The sequence below is a fragment of the Phodopus roborovskii genome, unplaced genomic scaffold (assembly GCF_943737965.1).
Source record: "Phodopus roborovskii unplaced genomic scaffold, PHOROB, whole genome shotgun sequence".
In the NCBI taxonomy this organism is placed as follows: Eukaryota; Metazoa; Chordata; class Mammalia; order Rodentia; family Cricetidae; genus Phodopus; species Phodopus roborovskii.
The window spans coordinates 15038773-15056029 of NW_026126407.1; the positions used below are offsets into that span (position 1 = coordinate 15038773).

Consider the following 17257-nt stretch of genomic DNA (forward strand, 5'->3'; position numbering starts at 1 on the left):
TTCATCCCTAACATGCACAGAAAGTGCAATTTAACATCTACTCAGCAGTGTCACTATATTAGCTACTGTAAGTGACACAAAGTAGATTTAACATACACAAGAGGACATGTAGAGCGTATATGCCAGCACTACGCCTTTTCATGTAAGAGATGCAAGTGGGACAATCAACCAGTACCCTTCAGAAATCGAGGAATAGATAATCTTAAAGACAAAACAAAAAAAAAACACCAATCATAATCCTAGTTCTGTCTTCACTTTTTTGCCGTTATTGCCATTTTTGTCTCATTTTGTTTTTCAATCAGTTGCTCCCTGATTGAACTATGGAGCAGCCCATGCTTTCTCCAATTCTGTGGTATTAAAACAATCAAGCTTATGTCCACATGTCCGGGTGTCTGAAGAAAGATTTGAGTTTTAAAGGGCCCTCAAACAGGGTGACATCCAGAGCAGGCTCCTGTGCATACACCTCAGCCTCTCCTCCAATAGCCCCTGCCTCAACTTCAACAGCACAGGTGAAGCCAGGTCTTGTGCTCTTTCGAATGGCTATTGGATATGAAATCCCGCTGTCTCAACTCAGTGGTCCTAATGCTCACTGTGAACCTCCCACATAGTATTATCGCTCTTATTAGACAGCCAAGTCATTTGAGTGACTCACACAGCGATTCTGTACACCACTTGGAATATAAAGTACAAGCATGCATATCCATTTCTCATATGTCCCTTGAGCTTCAGGCAATTGATGCAGAGGTTCAGAATAAACACGGATACCACTCCTTTTGTTAGGTAAGAGGGCTGTTTGAGCCACACAGTGAGCCTAGGAAATTACTTAGGCCTTATAGGATGCTGTGTGTCTAGTGGTAGAAAAATTCCTGATATATTAGAGGTTGCAGCTAGATCAGGGATATTTTGAGTTCCTTTAGGGTAGACATGGAGCCTCATCTGTATAATATGACCTAAGACCACCTGCTGTCACAGACACCCAATTACCTGCCCAGGAGGGGAACATCTGCAGATGTTCCCTTCAGCCCAGCTTCTGTGTCTTCTGGGTTGCTATGCACATGTCAGTGTTACCAGCTTTGTCACATGTCCTTCAGTTACCTCAAGATGACCATTGAAGGCTTCTCCCTTGGAGCTGTGTTCAAGCAGATGATAGGACAGTTCTGTGGTTTAAAAACCAGCAGAATCTTGTCATCTCTAGTCCCCGCTACTCCTCCATTCCCTGTGGCTTCTCTTTCATAAGCATTCTCGACAGTTTCTATTAAACACATACCTGCTGTGCACTAACTATATGCTACAGTCCAGACACCATGTTACTCTCTAGAAAGATGCCATTTGTACCCCCTACCTTTTTCATGACATGGGAAATAATCTTCCAGATCAGCCCAGTTTTGAGGCTTACAGATATTAGATGTGTTCAAAGTCACAGTGTTGGGAGGTGTCTGGATCAGCATCTGAAGGCACACTCTTTTGTGCTTGTCCCATCATCTGTATTCATGTCATCTTTGTGGTACCATCATCAAAGTCATCATCAGACATTTATCAAGGGAGGGGATCTGCCTAAATAGAGCAGCAGATTGGAGCAGTGTGCTGTCTAGTACCGTGTCAACTTGACACAAGCTAGAGTCATCTGAGAGGGGGGAGCCTCAGTTGAGAAATTGCCTCCATAGGATCAGGCTGCAAGCAAGCCTTAAGGCATTTTCCTAATTAGTGATTGATGGGGGAGGGCCCAGCCCATCGTGGGTGGGGCTGCTCCTGAGATGAGGAGGCTGAGTAGGCCATGAGAAGCATGCCAGTAAGCAGCTCCCCTCCATGGCCTCTGTATCAGCTCCTACCTCAAGGTTCCTGCCCCATTTGAGTTTGTATCCTGACTTCCTTTGATAATGAACTGTGATGTGGAAGGGTAAGCTGAATAAACCCTTTCCTTCCCAAGTTGTTTTGGTTATGGTGTTTCATCACAGCAGTAGTAACCCTGACTAAGACAGGCTGGGAAAACCAGGAAGAAATCCTGATACAGGAATGTTGTCAGTGAGATTTTTTTCTAGTACATCATTCTAGATTTTTCAGAGTGCTCCAGGTTTCAGTCTCCCTTCAGAAGATCCTGGAAGCTTTTTGAAATCATCTTCTCCATCTTCTCAAGTCAGGAAGAAATTGCAGTCTTGGCTTTGCTAACCCTTTGCTCCCCAGACACTGGGGCTCTGGGAAGTAGGTGGTAGCCCAGCAGACATAGCTGATCATCTCTAATTCCTTTCAGCCCTGACAGAGGCCCAGGATATCCACGTGCACCTGTTACCACTCCAGAGACACCTGGACATCCTAGAAAGCATGGAGTTTCCCGAGGTGAAGGGCAGGCTGAGGCCTCTTCTCCATGTGGTCTGCCTGATTTGGACCACCTGCAAGTGGTACCAATCCCCAGGGAGGCTCACTGTGCTGCTCCAGGAAATCTGCAACCTCCTCATCCAGCAGGTGAGCTCATCTGCACAGCCCAGCAAATTCTCCCTGGGGGCTGGATGGCACAAAGCAAGGCACATGGAGGAAGTAATTGCTGCCCAAAAAATTCTCTCACATTTGAATTTTATATCTTCACAAGCCAGCAATTGCCAAAGAGGAATTTGGGTACTGTTGACACACCCGGAGTGATCCAGTCTTGTCTTGCTTTCTGTCTAAGGCTTGAATGAGGCAAAGGGACGGATTGGTAAATTGCAATCTCATTCATGATCTGTGTGAGGGATTTATATCAAGTCACCAACAGAGCCCTGTAGTTTAGAAGGGTATTTCTGAAGGCAAGGGATTCTGCTCCTGACTTAGCATGGGTGAGCTGTGCGTTCCAGGGCAAGCTGCCTGCCTGCTCTGTGCCTTATCATCTTGTTTATAATGATGCAGCGAGAAGAGAACCATCTCACAGGGGTAACTGGGAGGCTTCAATGTAATGATGCCAAGGATGTCTGTGCCCTGCACATTCTCAAAGCTCCTTAGCTGTGAATGTTTGGGATGCTGCTGTTTGGGTTGCACAGATCATTCCTGCACTTTGTGTTGTAGCTGGTGGTTGTTTGTTTATTTGTTGTTCATTTGGTGATTGAACCCAATGCCCTTCACATGTTCGACAGGAAATCTATCAATGAGCTACATTTGCATTTTATTTTGAGGCAAGGCCTTGTTAAATTTCTCAGCTGAGCATTAAGCTTAAATTGCTATCCTTTTGTCTCACCTTTCCAAGCAGATGGGAATCCAGCTGTGTGCCATCACACTGGCATTCCTACCCCGTTAGGGATTCCTGTAGCGCCAAAGCAGTATGGCTCATAAAGACTACATCTGTAAGAGGGACTAGAAGCCTTGGCTTGGGTGACCTCCCCTCCATATTGATTTCTTTTGCCACCCAAGAACAGTCAACCCTAAGAAAACAACAAGCAAGCATACAGAATGGCTCATAGTAACTAGTACCCACTGAGCATGTTGAGGCCACAAAATGATATTATATTTCTAATCCCGGTCAGACATCAGATGAGGAGACAAGAGGGATCTTAGAACTTATTACTTATTTAGTGATGTTGGTCAAGGTTCAGGACATTGACTGCTTACCCAAGCATACCCACAGCAGCACCCACATCTGTTTGTCTGACAGATGTGCATGTCACCACCATCAGTGGGGACTTTGGGTTGAAATTATAAGGAGAACTAAGAAAATGGAGTATCTATAGAGAACACAGACTAGCTCCCATGCTTTGAAAATCTGTGCAAGGCAGGCTCCAGTCTGACTTACATTGTGGTTTCAGATGATGCCTCCCAAACCCAGTACTCTCTGCTGGTTCCTGTGCTGGTGACAGGGACTATCCAGTAGCTTAGCTTCCCAAATCCCAGGTTTAAGTCTCTCGAAGAGAGAGAAATATATGTGGCCCAAAGAATTCTTGCATTCAAAGTATTTTCTTGTCAAAATCAATAAATCACAGAATATTTGGAAAATAACTGACAAAGCCCAGCTGATCTAGCCACATCCCATAATGCCTTCTGTTCTCTGACTGGTCACTTGTCACATCACAGCATGGTTCAACAAACTGTGAGTGAAGGACCTTAGACTGTTGGGCTTAAACATTGGCTCAAGATTACCTGTGGAACTGAAAACTTGGTCAGAAGTTTTCTGAGTTGTACTTGTGAAAAGCAGTAGTTGGGCAATTATCTACTTCTGAGACAATGTTGACATGGTCATGGGATATCCTGTGCCTGCCACCATGCTCATGGTTACTAATTTATCTATATCCCAGGCCTCTGATTACCTCAGCCCGGAAGACCTCCTGAGAAGCGAGGTAGAAGAAAGTCAGAGAAAACTGCAAGTGGTCTCAGATACCTTAAACTTCTTCAAATGGGCATTTCAGGACAGAAGAGAACATCTCCACACTTACTTCAAAGAGGCCTCAGACATCAGGAGATGGGATTTCCAGGCATCTTTGGTCTTTGTGCGCCTGGATGGCTTTATGGGCCGACTGTGTTTGGTAGAGGTGAATATATTTATTCATCCCAGGCTTCAGTTCAATACCAGAGTAAAGACAAACCCTCAGAAGCTTCTGGGTGGGCAGAAAGATTTATTTTGGCTCAGATGGCAGAGAGATTTAGTTTTTCATGGAGGTGAAGTCAGGATGGCAATGAACTCCAGCTGTGGCCACAGGAACATGTATCGGTGATGTTCGAATAGAGATGAAACAGAAAGTAGAGAGCAAGGCTCGAGGCAGGGACCAAGCTGTAAGCTCAGAAGGCCTGCCCCTAGGGATCATGTATCAGCTAGGCTCTGCCTCCTAAAGATTTCAGAGCCTCCCAAAACAGCACCACCATCTGTGGGGTAGGTGTGCAAATATGAGAGCCTGTGGGGTAACATTTTTAGAGCCAAACACAACAGTCAAACATGGTTGACCGTCAGGACCATTAAAAAGTTGTCATTTGGATTGACCACCAAGCAGTGGTGGTTCTCTCAGCCTTTGGAGACTCTGATAGTAGCTACTTAGGAAGAAAGCCCCCAAAATCAGTCTGCTACCTCAGCTTATTTGCAAACTTGGGCTGGAAAGTCTGGTGTGCTAAACTGATAGAGTATGTCTACTTACGGCTGCCCATTCTCACAGACCAGCTGCTTTGAACTTCCCTTCCACTCCTAGACTGCCCAGTGACTCTCTAACAATCCCTGGGCAAAAGAAACACATCTTATTCATAGTTGTCTTCCCTGCCAAATATTGAAAAATTAATATGAATTTTCATTCAAGAACTAGGAAGCATGAGACTTTTCCATTTGTGTTTAAATCTCAGAATTTAGTACCTTACAGCTGCAGGCTTACTGATTGAATTTTGATATTTTTTAAAAAATATTGTTATCACTTTCATTCTCCCCTTTCCACCTCCCGGCCATTCCCAGCTACCTTTCCTTGAACCCCTCCCATGTATCCCCCAACTCTGAAGTGGATAGCCTATTTTATTATTATCATCATCATCATCTTATTATGTATGTGCCCTGTATAGATATGCATATACACATATGTATATATCCTGCCAAGCCTGATTTTTTTTTTTTTGTTGTTGTTGTTTGTGTGTATATGGTTTTAGGACTGACTGGCCATTTTGCATTGGACAAACAATAAGGAGGCTTGTCCCTGGGAGGGGGTAATTATCTTCCCAGAAGATGTTAGTTGCCTATAAGTCTTTGTCTAGGGGCAAGACCCAATGACATTTCCATGCTTCCCTGTTAACATATTCTATTCTTTGCATTGTTCTGGTCCCTTTTATGCAGTCATTTCTAGGAGAGACATCCCCCAGCAAACTTCTTGGTATTCCATCTCTTACACTTTTTTCAGTCCCTCTTTCTACAACTTCTCTGAGCAGGAACTGTGATGCAGATGCATCCACTAGGGCTGGGCTCTCCACAATTTGTTGTTCTCTGAACTGTGTCTAGTTGTGGTTTTCTGTGATGGTGTTTGTTGTAAAGAGAGGCTTCTTTGCTGAGGGCTGGTAGCCACACTTACTCAGCAAAGGTGGCTCATGGACACTGATTGAATTTTTGTGAAAAGGATAAGGGTCATAATAAGAAATACATATTTAGGAGTAACCTGCGGACTTGGGGTCTAGTTCAATAATAGACCAATAGCCGAGGGAACAAAGAAGGGATTAGACTTATGTTTCTAGTTATTAGTAGCAGAGATTTGGAGTGAAGAGAGATGTGTTATGGAAATTCTGTAACAAACCTAACAGTCCATTAGATGACAAAGATGAAATCAGGATAGACTAAATATGTTCATATCAATTTTTTAAAGTGCATATTTCAAAAATTCTCTAGGCACTGAGCTAAGTAGGGAGAGCCAAAGATGGATAGAACATAGTTTTGCCTAAATAACTTCCTGGACATACAGTCATGGCATGGAAGAAGAAAGACAAATTAGCACAGGACATTCAGGGTAGGATCAGTAAACTTTCCTGAGGTGAATTGAATGTCATAATAAGAGTACATTTGGGTTACTGGGAGCAAAAGAGAAGGGGAGGGGACCCTAACCCAGGAGAGCTTTGAAAAATAGCAAAGAGCACAAGAGGAAATCAATTTTGAACTAGAAAAAGAATTCACTGGGGAAAGGCATACAGGCAGAAAAATATATGAGAGAAAGCCAGAAGCTAGATTTTATGAAAGGCATACCTTAAAACCTTCGTCAGAATCGGGGAAGTATTAATAATTGATATCTGGTGTCATCCTAAATACCTCATTTTCTCTCAGCTGTTTCCAGCACAACTCTTGCTGCTCAGCACCTTCTCCCTTCCTCCTCTACTCATTATTCTTCTCATCTCCTACATCAACTCCTTGCTGTTTAGCCAAGGTGATGGACACCCTGACCTCAGGGCTGACCATGGAGGAATAATTACCTCTGTAGCACTGCAACCTTCATGTTTGCAGGCTCTCTCTCCAGCCTTGAAATAAGCTTCCAGTGACTGTTTGGGGGGGATCTTCAGCCTGGTATACACATGCTAATGATATGACTTCACATGGACAGCTATTCTAACATAAGGGCACCTAATCTGCATGGGGTATCAGTAAATATTAGCATAGCTGACCAAAGCTTCCCCAGAGCCATTACCTCACCATAGTCCCTTCTCAGGCTCCCTTATTTTCTGAATCAAAGACCCAGATGCATAAAAAGCAGCTGCTCTGGCTTGCCTGGAGGGAACTTGGAAACCTTCTGCCCTCAGTTCCTTTCCTTCTGGCCCTCCAAAGTTGTCTGTCTTGTGTTGCTCCTTTGCTCCCGGGCACAGCTCCTCCATTTCTTATTTTTCATCTCTCCACTTTTGGCTCTGATTCATCCCCCTTGCCCTTTGCTGTCTTCTGCCTCCCCCATCTCTTCCCTCCTCAGCTTAGTGCAGAAGGACAGGGGACTATTGATCGTCTTCTGGCATATTTCATGTAGCCCTTTAGTTAACATTCCGAGTATCAGAGTGATCAATGCCTGTTTGAAATGGGATTAATCTGCTTCTCTCCAGCAAGAATTAGCATGAACTTAACCTTCTCCATCTTCTATTCTCATGCAATGTGTGATCACTGTGATGCTGGCACTTGCGATTAATAAATAAAAGAAGCGAAGTGAAGAGAATGTCATCAGTACACATAGCTCTCCTCTGCTCATGCTGGGGAACAGATTACAGGGGGCTAGTTTCTAATCTCCACGGGTTCTCCCAGCCTTCTCTCCTCTCATCTATAATGCTCTTTACCCATTTGCTTTTTTTTTTTTTTCCCACAAGTATTCTGTTGTGCAGGTCTATGCTTCCCCTCTGGCTGCTTGTTAAAAGAAGGTAGGAGGCAAAGGAGGTGTGTAGTAAGAAGGGTGTGTGCTGGTGAATTGTGTGCAGTATGTGGAGCATATCAATCTTCTTCCTCGTGGTCAGTACCACATGAACTGATCTTTGCTGTGGAAACTGAGAACTAAGAACATAGGGAAATGACACATTTCTCATGTTAGAGCATGCGTCACTGAAGTCATTAGAAATGCTAATCATCACTATCCATCTTGAATAAACAGTCCAATCTAATTCATCAATTAATTTATCCACAGTCACCCAGAGCAAAATGCTGAGCTAGAATTTGTTCCTAGAAACATGTACTCTATTCATCAAACTTTGATATCCTCCAAGGAATTGTAAACATCTCCTTCCCCTGCTTCTTCCTTTCCTCCCTCCCTCCCTTCCTTCTTTCCTTCCTTCCTTTCTTCCTTTCATTCTTCCTTTTTTTCCTCCCTCTCACCATCCTTCCTTCTCTCCCTACCTTTCTGTTTTCAGGAGCTCACTCTGGCTTGGTGGTTTTATTTCTACTTATACATTCTTTTCTATCTTTGCATACCCTGTTTTTAACCATACAGTTTCTAGGTCTTTGTAACTAAGTACTTTGCTTAGGTAAAGTTCTAGTTCCTATTCTATAGAGGGCTTCATTAGACTTCATGGCTTCACTGAAGAGAATCTCCAACATATATAAAAATCTTTTGCATTTGAATGGTCAAGGAACTAAACAAAAGCTGTCTCCACATGCCTCTGAATTCCCTGACTCATGCTACTTCCCAGAGCCTCACTGGACCATAGCACACATGCACACAAACATTCACAGGCACAGTTCATTTTCATGCTGCACTATTGTAGAATCTGCACATTCTTGTTTATGTTTCTGTTTGCAGCCTCTTCCCTGTAAGTGATGTGGGGAGCAGCTTGGAAAGAGCCCTCATTTCTTTCATTATAAAATTGCTGTGATTCACTTGGAGACAAAATGATTTCCTGCTGGGGCTTTATGCAGAGTGATTAGCGGGGAGAAAGGTAATAAGCTGACCTGATACACCGCATTTCCTTGCGGTCCCTCTGCCATCTCCAGCCACTTTGCCCAGCCTCTTTTCATTCCTAGCCTAATTGGGCTGGCTTTCCTTTCAGCCCAGCTTGAACACGTGGTCACATGAGAGACCATTAGCTGCATAAGGTCGGTGGCAGTCTAAAGGTAAAGAAAACAGTCTTTTTTCAAATGACCTTTTGAGATTTTCATCTGTGAGTATCTGCTTTGTGCTGTCCCTTAATGAATTCCGAAGACATTTCTTTTAAGACGGGCAGCCTGCATGACCTCTCCTCCTCCGGGAATAGAGTAACTGTTGGTGAAGCTTGCCATTACATCTGGTTTTTGATTCTCCATCTCATGGGCCAGAGCACAAATTGAACCCCATCTCTCCACCTGCCACCACCATTAAATGTTGCATCATTTTTCATAACAATAGGTCCCAATCAGCCGAGTAAGTCTCCTGGGACCCTGGGGTGATTTGTGATATCTACCTACAAAGGAGCAGCAGGGTGTCTCCTGGGTAAGCTTTTATTTATCCAGTATCTAATGATATTAGGATGTTCATAATTGATTATAATGGTGACACTTTCCTGATGCCCTACATAGGACCATTCCAAAGAACCCCATGGTATGTTAAATATTACCGTCCCCCACTCCTGGGGTATATTAAATGTCATTGTACCCATCTATAGGTTAGGCAAATGAGCCATACAAGCTCAGTGCCTTACTCCAAGCCAGTAAAGAGCAGAACCAGGGTTGTATGAACATGAGTATCACAGCCCTTCTATGATGTGTACTTTAGCTGCAAGGCTCATAGGCACATCCTGTACCCAGCATAATGCATTTCATGGTTTTACTAGTAGGATTAATAAACATTAACATTTAAAAATGTTTAACCCTATTGGCTTAAATTTGTCATTTATCTGTCACTGAAGACTTTTAAAAAGAAAAGAGCCTTTATCTAAATTAGGAATCAGTAATGGGTTGTAGTCAAGGTTTAAAACCTGTACTCTAGAAATCATTTCTACAACATTGGCCACTGTACATTGTACCAGAATCTTCCTAGTGATAGGTTACTGTCCAGGATTCCCAGGCTATTGACCATCTGAAAAGTGGATGGTTTGTTTTATTTGATGGTGCCCCAGGAACTGCTCCAGGAACTTTTTTCCATATTAAAATTATTACTTATCAGCAGTTGCCTAACTTTGATATACATGGTGAGACCAGTTCTGTTCATTCAGGCATTTGCCTCTTCCCTCAAAGTAACAGAAGTGTCTACCTTGCACTTGCCAGAGAGCCTTCCAACACTGAGGTATCCTGTCTTTGTTTTCTCCACCTAATTTTTCTCATTCTCGCTAACTACTCAGCAGCCGTGGTTGCTACGTGTTCTGTCACTTTGTCACTTTCTGGTGGATGTGTGGTAGCTAAGTCAAAGTAGAAAGAACATTCCTTCACTCACCGAATACTGACTTAGCATGAAGCATTCTTTCAGGCACAGGGGAAACTGAGATACCTTCAGAATATGTGTAAACCTCCTGAGAAAGATGGCCAGAAAATAATATGACACAATATAATATTAAATATTACCATGCCAGCGTAATTGCCCAGAAGAAAGCTAAAAAAGCAGCAGAGGGGTGGTACTGGGGAAGTAAGAGGGAGAAACCCTACTAATAGAGGTTTAAGGAAAATCCCCCACACCTTCAGATGAGCCCCAAATAATTGTGTCATCCACTACATATTTGTTAAGTTATATAAAACATTATGAAGTTAGACAAACATTATAAATATAATCATTTCCTAACAAGAGACCACAGTGGGATGTTACAGCTGGCTTTAGGGACCCAGTATCCTTCTCCTTTGATGTCTGGGACCCTCCCTATATGGCAGTTGTGGCAGCAAAGACTGATAACTTGTCGTAACATCTGTAATTCCTGCAGTGAAAATGTGGCCCATTTGTTAGAATGGAGAAAGAATTTTGGAGAAAGATAATAACTAGACTTTCTCCAAAAATACAATGACTAAATACTGCTTGGATACCTGTGATCTCCTGCTTATATTACCAATAAAACACCTCCCACTGACTGCCTCAGAGCATACTTCAAGTCTTCCTGAGAAGTAAAAGAATATAATGAAATTATCTCATTTTCTGCTATAAGCAGACATATCAAGATGCATTGTTTTTTAAACATGGTTAGAGAGGATTTCCTAACAAATTGAAATTGACATCCACACAATTGTGAAGAATAACAACCAAGGAAATAGTCCAAGGTACAGATATTTTTCTCCTGTAAAACTAAGCAGCTTGTAAGAGATATGAATTACCATCAAAGTCAATTGCATTTAAATAGAATCCATTTGTTTTCTTGTAAGCATATAAAGTTGAACGTTGTTTCTTGAGTTGGGGTCTTGCTATGTAGTCTAGGCTGACCTAGAACTCACAGTCCTCACTTAGCCTCCAGAGTAGTGAGATTATATGTGTGTTTGCATTCCCAGCCTATATTTTGTGATTATTTGAATTGTGTAAATTTTTGAGACTCGGTTATGATAATGTGTCATGTGTATATAGTGTGGTGATCAAACCAGAGTGGTTAACATGGCCTTTTACTGACTAACACAGTAATCACTGTACATATTGATATTTCAATGCATTGTGCAATACATATTATCAAGTCAGGGTGATCAATAATTTTCATACTCCCCTTACTCTATGGAGCCTTTGAGCTCCTTCTTTCTACTCTCTTATCAAATGTGTGGTATGTTATGATGAACTGCCACTTCCCACTATTCTGCGGGAGTACTAGACCTTACTCCTATCTGTGTTTATGTACTCATTCTCAAACCTCCGCCCCCACCCTTGCTCTGACCTTCTCTGTCTCCAGGAGTCCCCAGTGTACTTTTTGACTGAATTGTTTTTAGCATCCTCAGGTGAGAGAACATGGCTTATTTGTCTTCTTGCATCTGACTTATTTTACCTCACATATATTTCTCCAGTCCATAGATTTGGGTACAAATGATAAAGTGTCATTACTTATAACTAATTTCACCCCTTCACCAGCTGATAGACATAAGGGTCATTCCATATCTCATTAGCTGTGAGAAGTACAGCAACAAACAAGAGCGTGAGGTGTGTCTGTAATATTCTGAAATAATTTCCTTTGGATACTTACGCAGAAGGGGATGGGGGTGGGGTGGTAGATCCAGCTTCAGTTTCTTGGTGACCCTCCATACTGTTCTCTCTTTGGAGCTGGCTGACATTTTTTTTTTTTTTAATCAGCATTTCTTAGCTTGTGTCTTTTGGACTCCAGCCACCCTAACTGTGCTGAGATATCTCATTGCAGTTTTGACTTGAATTTCCTTAAACACTAGTCGAGTTGAACTCTTTTTTTTTTTTCCCCACAAACTTGAGAGCCCCTGGTTTTCTTTCCTTTTTTTTTTTTTTAAAGCAAAATGTAAATATAAACTTTTAATGAATAGTGATCACACCAACTACCACACACCCACAATCACCACAGGCCAAGAATAAAACATGGTCAGCACACAGACATGTTTCTGTGTTCTTCCATGATTCAAACTCATCCCCTCTGGGTAAAAGCATCGGCTGACTTTGTGGTGTTTGTGTTATATGTACCTCCTCTACTCTTTTAGCGATTATGCGGGAAATCACAACATGAGCATTCACTCATCAAAACCTGCACATAATGTTACTCTCTTCCTAATGTCTTCAGGGCTGATGACCAGTGGAGTCTTTTAGCACACAAAAGATACCAACTTTAATTCTACTACATCATGCCTAGCCTTTATAGCTGACGCTCAGATACCACTAGTCCATCTAATCCTTGTCTCGTTTTTCCTATTTCTTTTTACAGGAAGTGTCTGATTCATGCCCTTTATCCAACTTATAATGGGATTATTTAGCTTTTGCTTACCAAGTTTTTAAAGTCCCTTATATATTCTGGACATTCGTTTCCCATCCGGTGAATCATTTGTAACACTTTGTATATTCACTGTTGTCTCCTCCCTCTGTTCCCTTTGCTGTACAGAAGCCAGCAACTTTATCTGTCACTGTAGATCTGCTATCAATTCTGTATCCTCTCGTTGGGAGGTCTCACCCAAAAAGCCGTTGCCTGTACTGATGTCTTGAAGTGTTTCCATTACTTTCTTCCAGTACTTTCCTTCCTTCCTCCCCCGCCCCCTCTCCCTTTTCCATTTCTGAAGCTAGAACTGGATACATCTCCATGCTAGACAGGTGCTTTTTCCATGACATACACCCTAATATTTTAAAGCAGGATTCCCTCAACCCCTTCCCCAGGAGGCAGATGCTTTGATTCTCCTGTCCCTGTCTCTTTTTTGCTGCTGTCCCTGTCCTGCCCGTCTGCTGACTTCTGCTGACAATGCCTCGGCATGGCTGAATGAATATACTTCTGAATGACTGCCAGAAGCTTTCTGGGTGACCTCCTGGAGTGTGGGAACTTGGTGACTCCTCCTCACTGCTATGCCTCCGTCACTATTTCTGAACTTGGTGTCAGTAGCAGCAACGATGCTGGTCATGGGAAGTATTGGAGCAGAGGCACGGCCTGATGTCCCACAGCCTAGGTGTGGTACTATGATCTGCTCCTGCCCTTCCAACCTCTTCATGTTGGATAGCCCTTCCCAGGCGTCCTCACTAACTGTTTGCAGAATGACTTATAACCTTTACCTTCACCTCTCCATGGGAGGAACGGGTACACAGACTGAGGGTTCTGACAGCAAGCACATTTTCATTTGGGGGTTTTGTGATTTTGGACAGGTGCTTACAAGGAATAAATTCATTCTTTCCCATTCAACATGCTCAGAAGACATTTATACTATTAGATGTGACATGGCTTTCATAGACCTGAGAGGGAGGCTATGCCATCCATCTGCCATTTGATTGTGAGCACAACTGGGATGTGGTGTGTCAGTGGTGATAGTCATGTACACTGTGTCCTGGCTTGCACTTCAATCCTATGCCTGCACTGACTCAAGTTAGTTCCCACAGCAGTGTCGTGGAGTGTTATCATTACCCTGTGCTGGGAGAAACCCAGCAAAGAGATGCTAAATAGCTGCCTTCTGTCACCGAGGGGAAATGTGGGTTCCCCTGCCCCAGGATACTTGTGTTGTGAGTCCAGGGTGATTCTTAATTTGATAGAGGGAGTTACAGGAAGGCCAGAGCCACCCTCTGAATTGGTATTCTTTTGAACACAGGGACCTCAAATTAACAAAGCTGGCCTTGATCCTCCTGCATCCATCTCCTCAGTGCTGGGACTACAGGAATGCATCACCATGCCTGGCTTGACATAGACATTTTGAATAAAAATCCATGCTAAACCTACTGATTATTATCATCTTTTATAATTTGTGGTAGAATGGAGAGATGCTGAAACATAATTTCTTGACTTACTATTTATTCTGGCTTCTGTGAATATACTTTATCTGTACTTTTTCTTCACTTTGTTAGGGAGTTTAAGCAATCCAATCTAATAATAGGTTAAAAAAAAAAAAAAAAAGACTGTCCATACCTTGTGTTTCCCTAAGCAACTACCACTCCTGTAATTTCTTTCTCCTCCATTTGGTATTGAGGAGGATGGTGGCAATGGTTCCCTTTACTGTTGGCAAATTGTCTTGATAGGATCTTCTGAAGACTGCATTGGATTTCAACAAGCTGGAAAAGCTAGAGTTCAGCGGCATCAGAGGAAATGCCCTGAGTCAGCAAGTCCAACAAATGCACGAGGAGTTTGAGGAGATGTACAAGGTCTTCTCAGAGTGCTCCTACAACTGCCTGGACCTCCAGAGCAAGGTAGGACTGGGAGGGGCTAAATCACAAGCCTTGGCCCTTTCCCCCACTGTGTCCAGCCACAGCACCTAAGTGTGTATGTGCTTTTGTTCTCAAGGATCCTCTTTGGCTCTGTGGTCCTAGTGGTTTTGTTATTTATTGTTAGGGTCAGGAGAGATTGTCATCCTTGTGTCATTAGAAAGATCTTAATTATTCTGTGTGCAGGAAGATAAATCAGAAAGAGCATCCCTTCACCACGGACAGGTCCAGACTAATGCTACCTAGGGTTATCAGCATGGGAGGACAGGGGGAAGCAGTGGCAGCTTTATGGCTTCAAAAGTTTCAGCTGAGCAAAATAGGCCAGTTGTAAGAGGACAAATACTTCATGACCTCCCTTAAACCTGAATCTAAGACAGTCAAATTGCCAGGTATACAGAGCTGACTAGAATGGACCTTGCCACTGGGCTGAGAGAGAGAAATGAAAGGAGCTGGTCAATGCGAGTGAATTCTATGGGTGTAATGTACAATGCGGTGATGATAGTTCATAACACTGTATTGTGTATTTGAAAGCTGCTAAATGGGTAGTTCGCATACGCACAAATGGTAGTTATGTGAGGTGATAAATTCCTGTGAATTTTGAATAAAAATCTATACAATTGATCCATTCCCTCCAGTGCTTTGATCATTTCACAGCACGTACATGTATCAAAAACATCACTGTGCACCTTAAATACACAGTTTTACCAATTATACTCAATAAAGCTGCCAATAAATTCTAAGGTTCAAGCACAGACTGCCAATCAAAGGCCAGGCATATTGATAGTTTATTATTGGTTAAGGGATGGCTAAAGGAAGCCCCACTTGAGATAAGGAAAAGCACTAAGGTTGGGACCACACCAAGGTCTCACCCTCAGTCCCTCAAAGCCAGGACCTATGAATTCAAAAGCACCAGAGGAGAATAAAGAACTTGCTACCATGGAGAAGGAGAATCCCAAAGAAAGGTGGGATTACAGGAGAAGAAATTGTAAATCAGAAAGGAAAAGCAGATATTAGGGCAGGAAGCTGTTCTGAGCACATTCAGTTTCCAGGGATCCTTGTTGACCAGATCCGAGGTGATGGGACTTAATACAATTTCCATTAGTTGGAAGAAGAAAAGAATAAAGATAGATTACAAAAGAGAATGTATACACATGTTTAATATTAAGTATGCATAAATTCCATATATGATGTGTATGCAAAAGTATAACAAAATATCATAATCCCATTTATTTTGTATTTTGTATATGTATTATATAAATATTTATTATATCTGCCCATGTATTACACACACATATACATATTATTTATAATCTATATAATATATATACATATATACATATACATATGTATATATGTATATATATTATATATATATTATATATATAGTTAACCATAATACCACAATGCCAGTGTAGTTGGAAAGTAGAGATGTACTGTTTTCTTACTTTTGTTTTTTTTCTTTTAAAGTACAAACATGTGGGGGCTGAAGAGATGCCTCAGTAGTTAAAAGTGCTTGCTGTTCTTTTACAGGATCATAGTTCAGTTCCCAGCATCCACTTTAGGCAACTCACAAACACTTACAATTTCAGATCCAATCTGACACCCTCTTCTGGCATCTACACGCCCCTGCACTCACACAGATACCACACAGACAGATGCCTACACATTAATGCAAAAAAGTAAACCTTTAAAATACAAAATGAGAATGCATATTGCAGTTATGAAACAATAATAACAAATAGTAATTGTACAAATTAATGAGTTGAATCACCAAAGTTTTATTGAAAATTGCCGCACACTAAGAAGTGATACACATTTAGCATTGCCAGATAAAGGACAATAATTAAAGCAAACATATATTTTTTAAAAAAATAATTGCTTATCTGCAACTCAGATTTAACTATGTTTCCTGTGTTTTTATTTGCTAAATTAGGAAACTTAAGAACAATGGCTAATTGCCGTCTTTGCCAATTAAGATGTATTTGGAGGGAATAGCATGTATTCGTTTAATTAGTTTGCTTTCCTTCTAAGGATTAGATTAATTTGGTTATGCTAAAAAAGAAATGTGTTTCGACTTGGGGGAGGAAGATAAGAAGGTGGTGACCCTGGGGCTGTTGCTCTTGAGATAATCTAGTATAGTATAAGCTGACCCTGTGGGCAGAAGAGAAAGGGGCTCGTAAAGTGGAAGAGACAGGGACACCGTGAGGAAGGCGAGTGGATGGCAACCACTGTGCCATTTGGGCCAAAGTGTCATGCTACCATGGTGTCACAGTAAGGTTTTGTCAACTTGACACACTCCTAGACAATCCTAGGAAGAAGAAAACTCAGTTGAGAAGTACCTCGATTACATTGTCTTCTGGACATGTTTGTGGGGCATTTTCATCATTGTTGATTGGTATGGGAGATCACAGCCCACTGTGGGTGGTACCATCCCTAAGCAAGTAGGTCTTGTCTGGATAATAAAGCTAAGCACGCCAGAAATCCAAGCCAGTATGCAGCTTTCCTTCATGGCTTCCACTTCAGTTCTATCTGCAGGTTTCAGCTTGCAGTTCCTGCTTACAGTTCCTGCTCTGACTTCCTTTAATGCTGCACTGTGATGTGGGAATGTA

At 42.1% G+C, this 17257-nt stretch overlaps 1 protein-coding gene across 1 annotated transcript in view; it reads left to right on the forward strand.

The window, feature by feature from the left end:
* Dnah9 (dynein axonemal heavy chain 9) overlaps positions 1–17257 on the forward strand; it is a 329177-nt gene that overhangs the window by 23086 nt on the left and 288834 nt on the right. The window contains exons 5-7 of the mRNA XM_051180369.1: positions 2249–2460; positions 4254–4487; positions 14466–14633. Coding sequence (XP_051036326.1) covers positions 2249–2460; positions 4254–4487; positions 14466–14633 — 614 coding nt within the window. The remainder of the gene's footprint in view (positions 1–2248; positions 2461–4253; positions 4488–14465; positions 14634–17257) is intronic.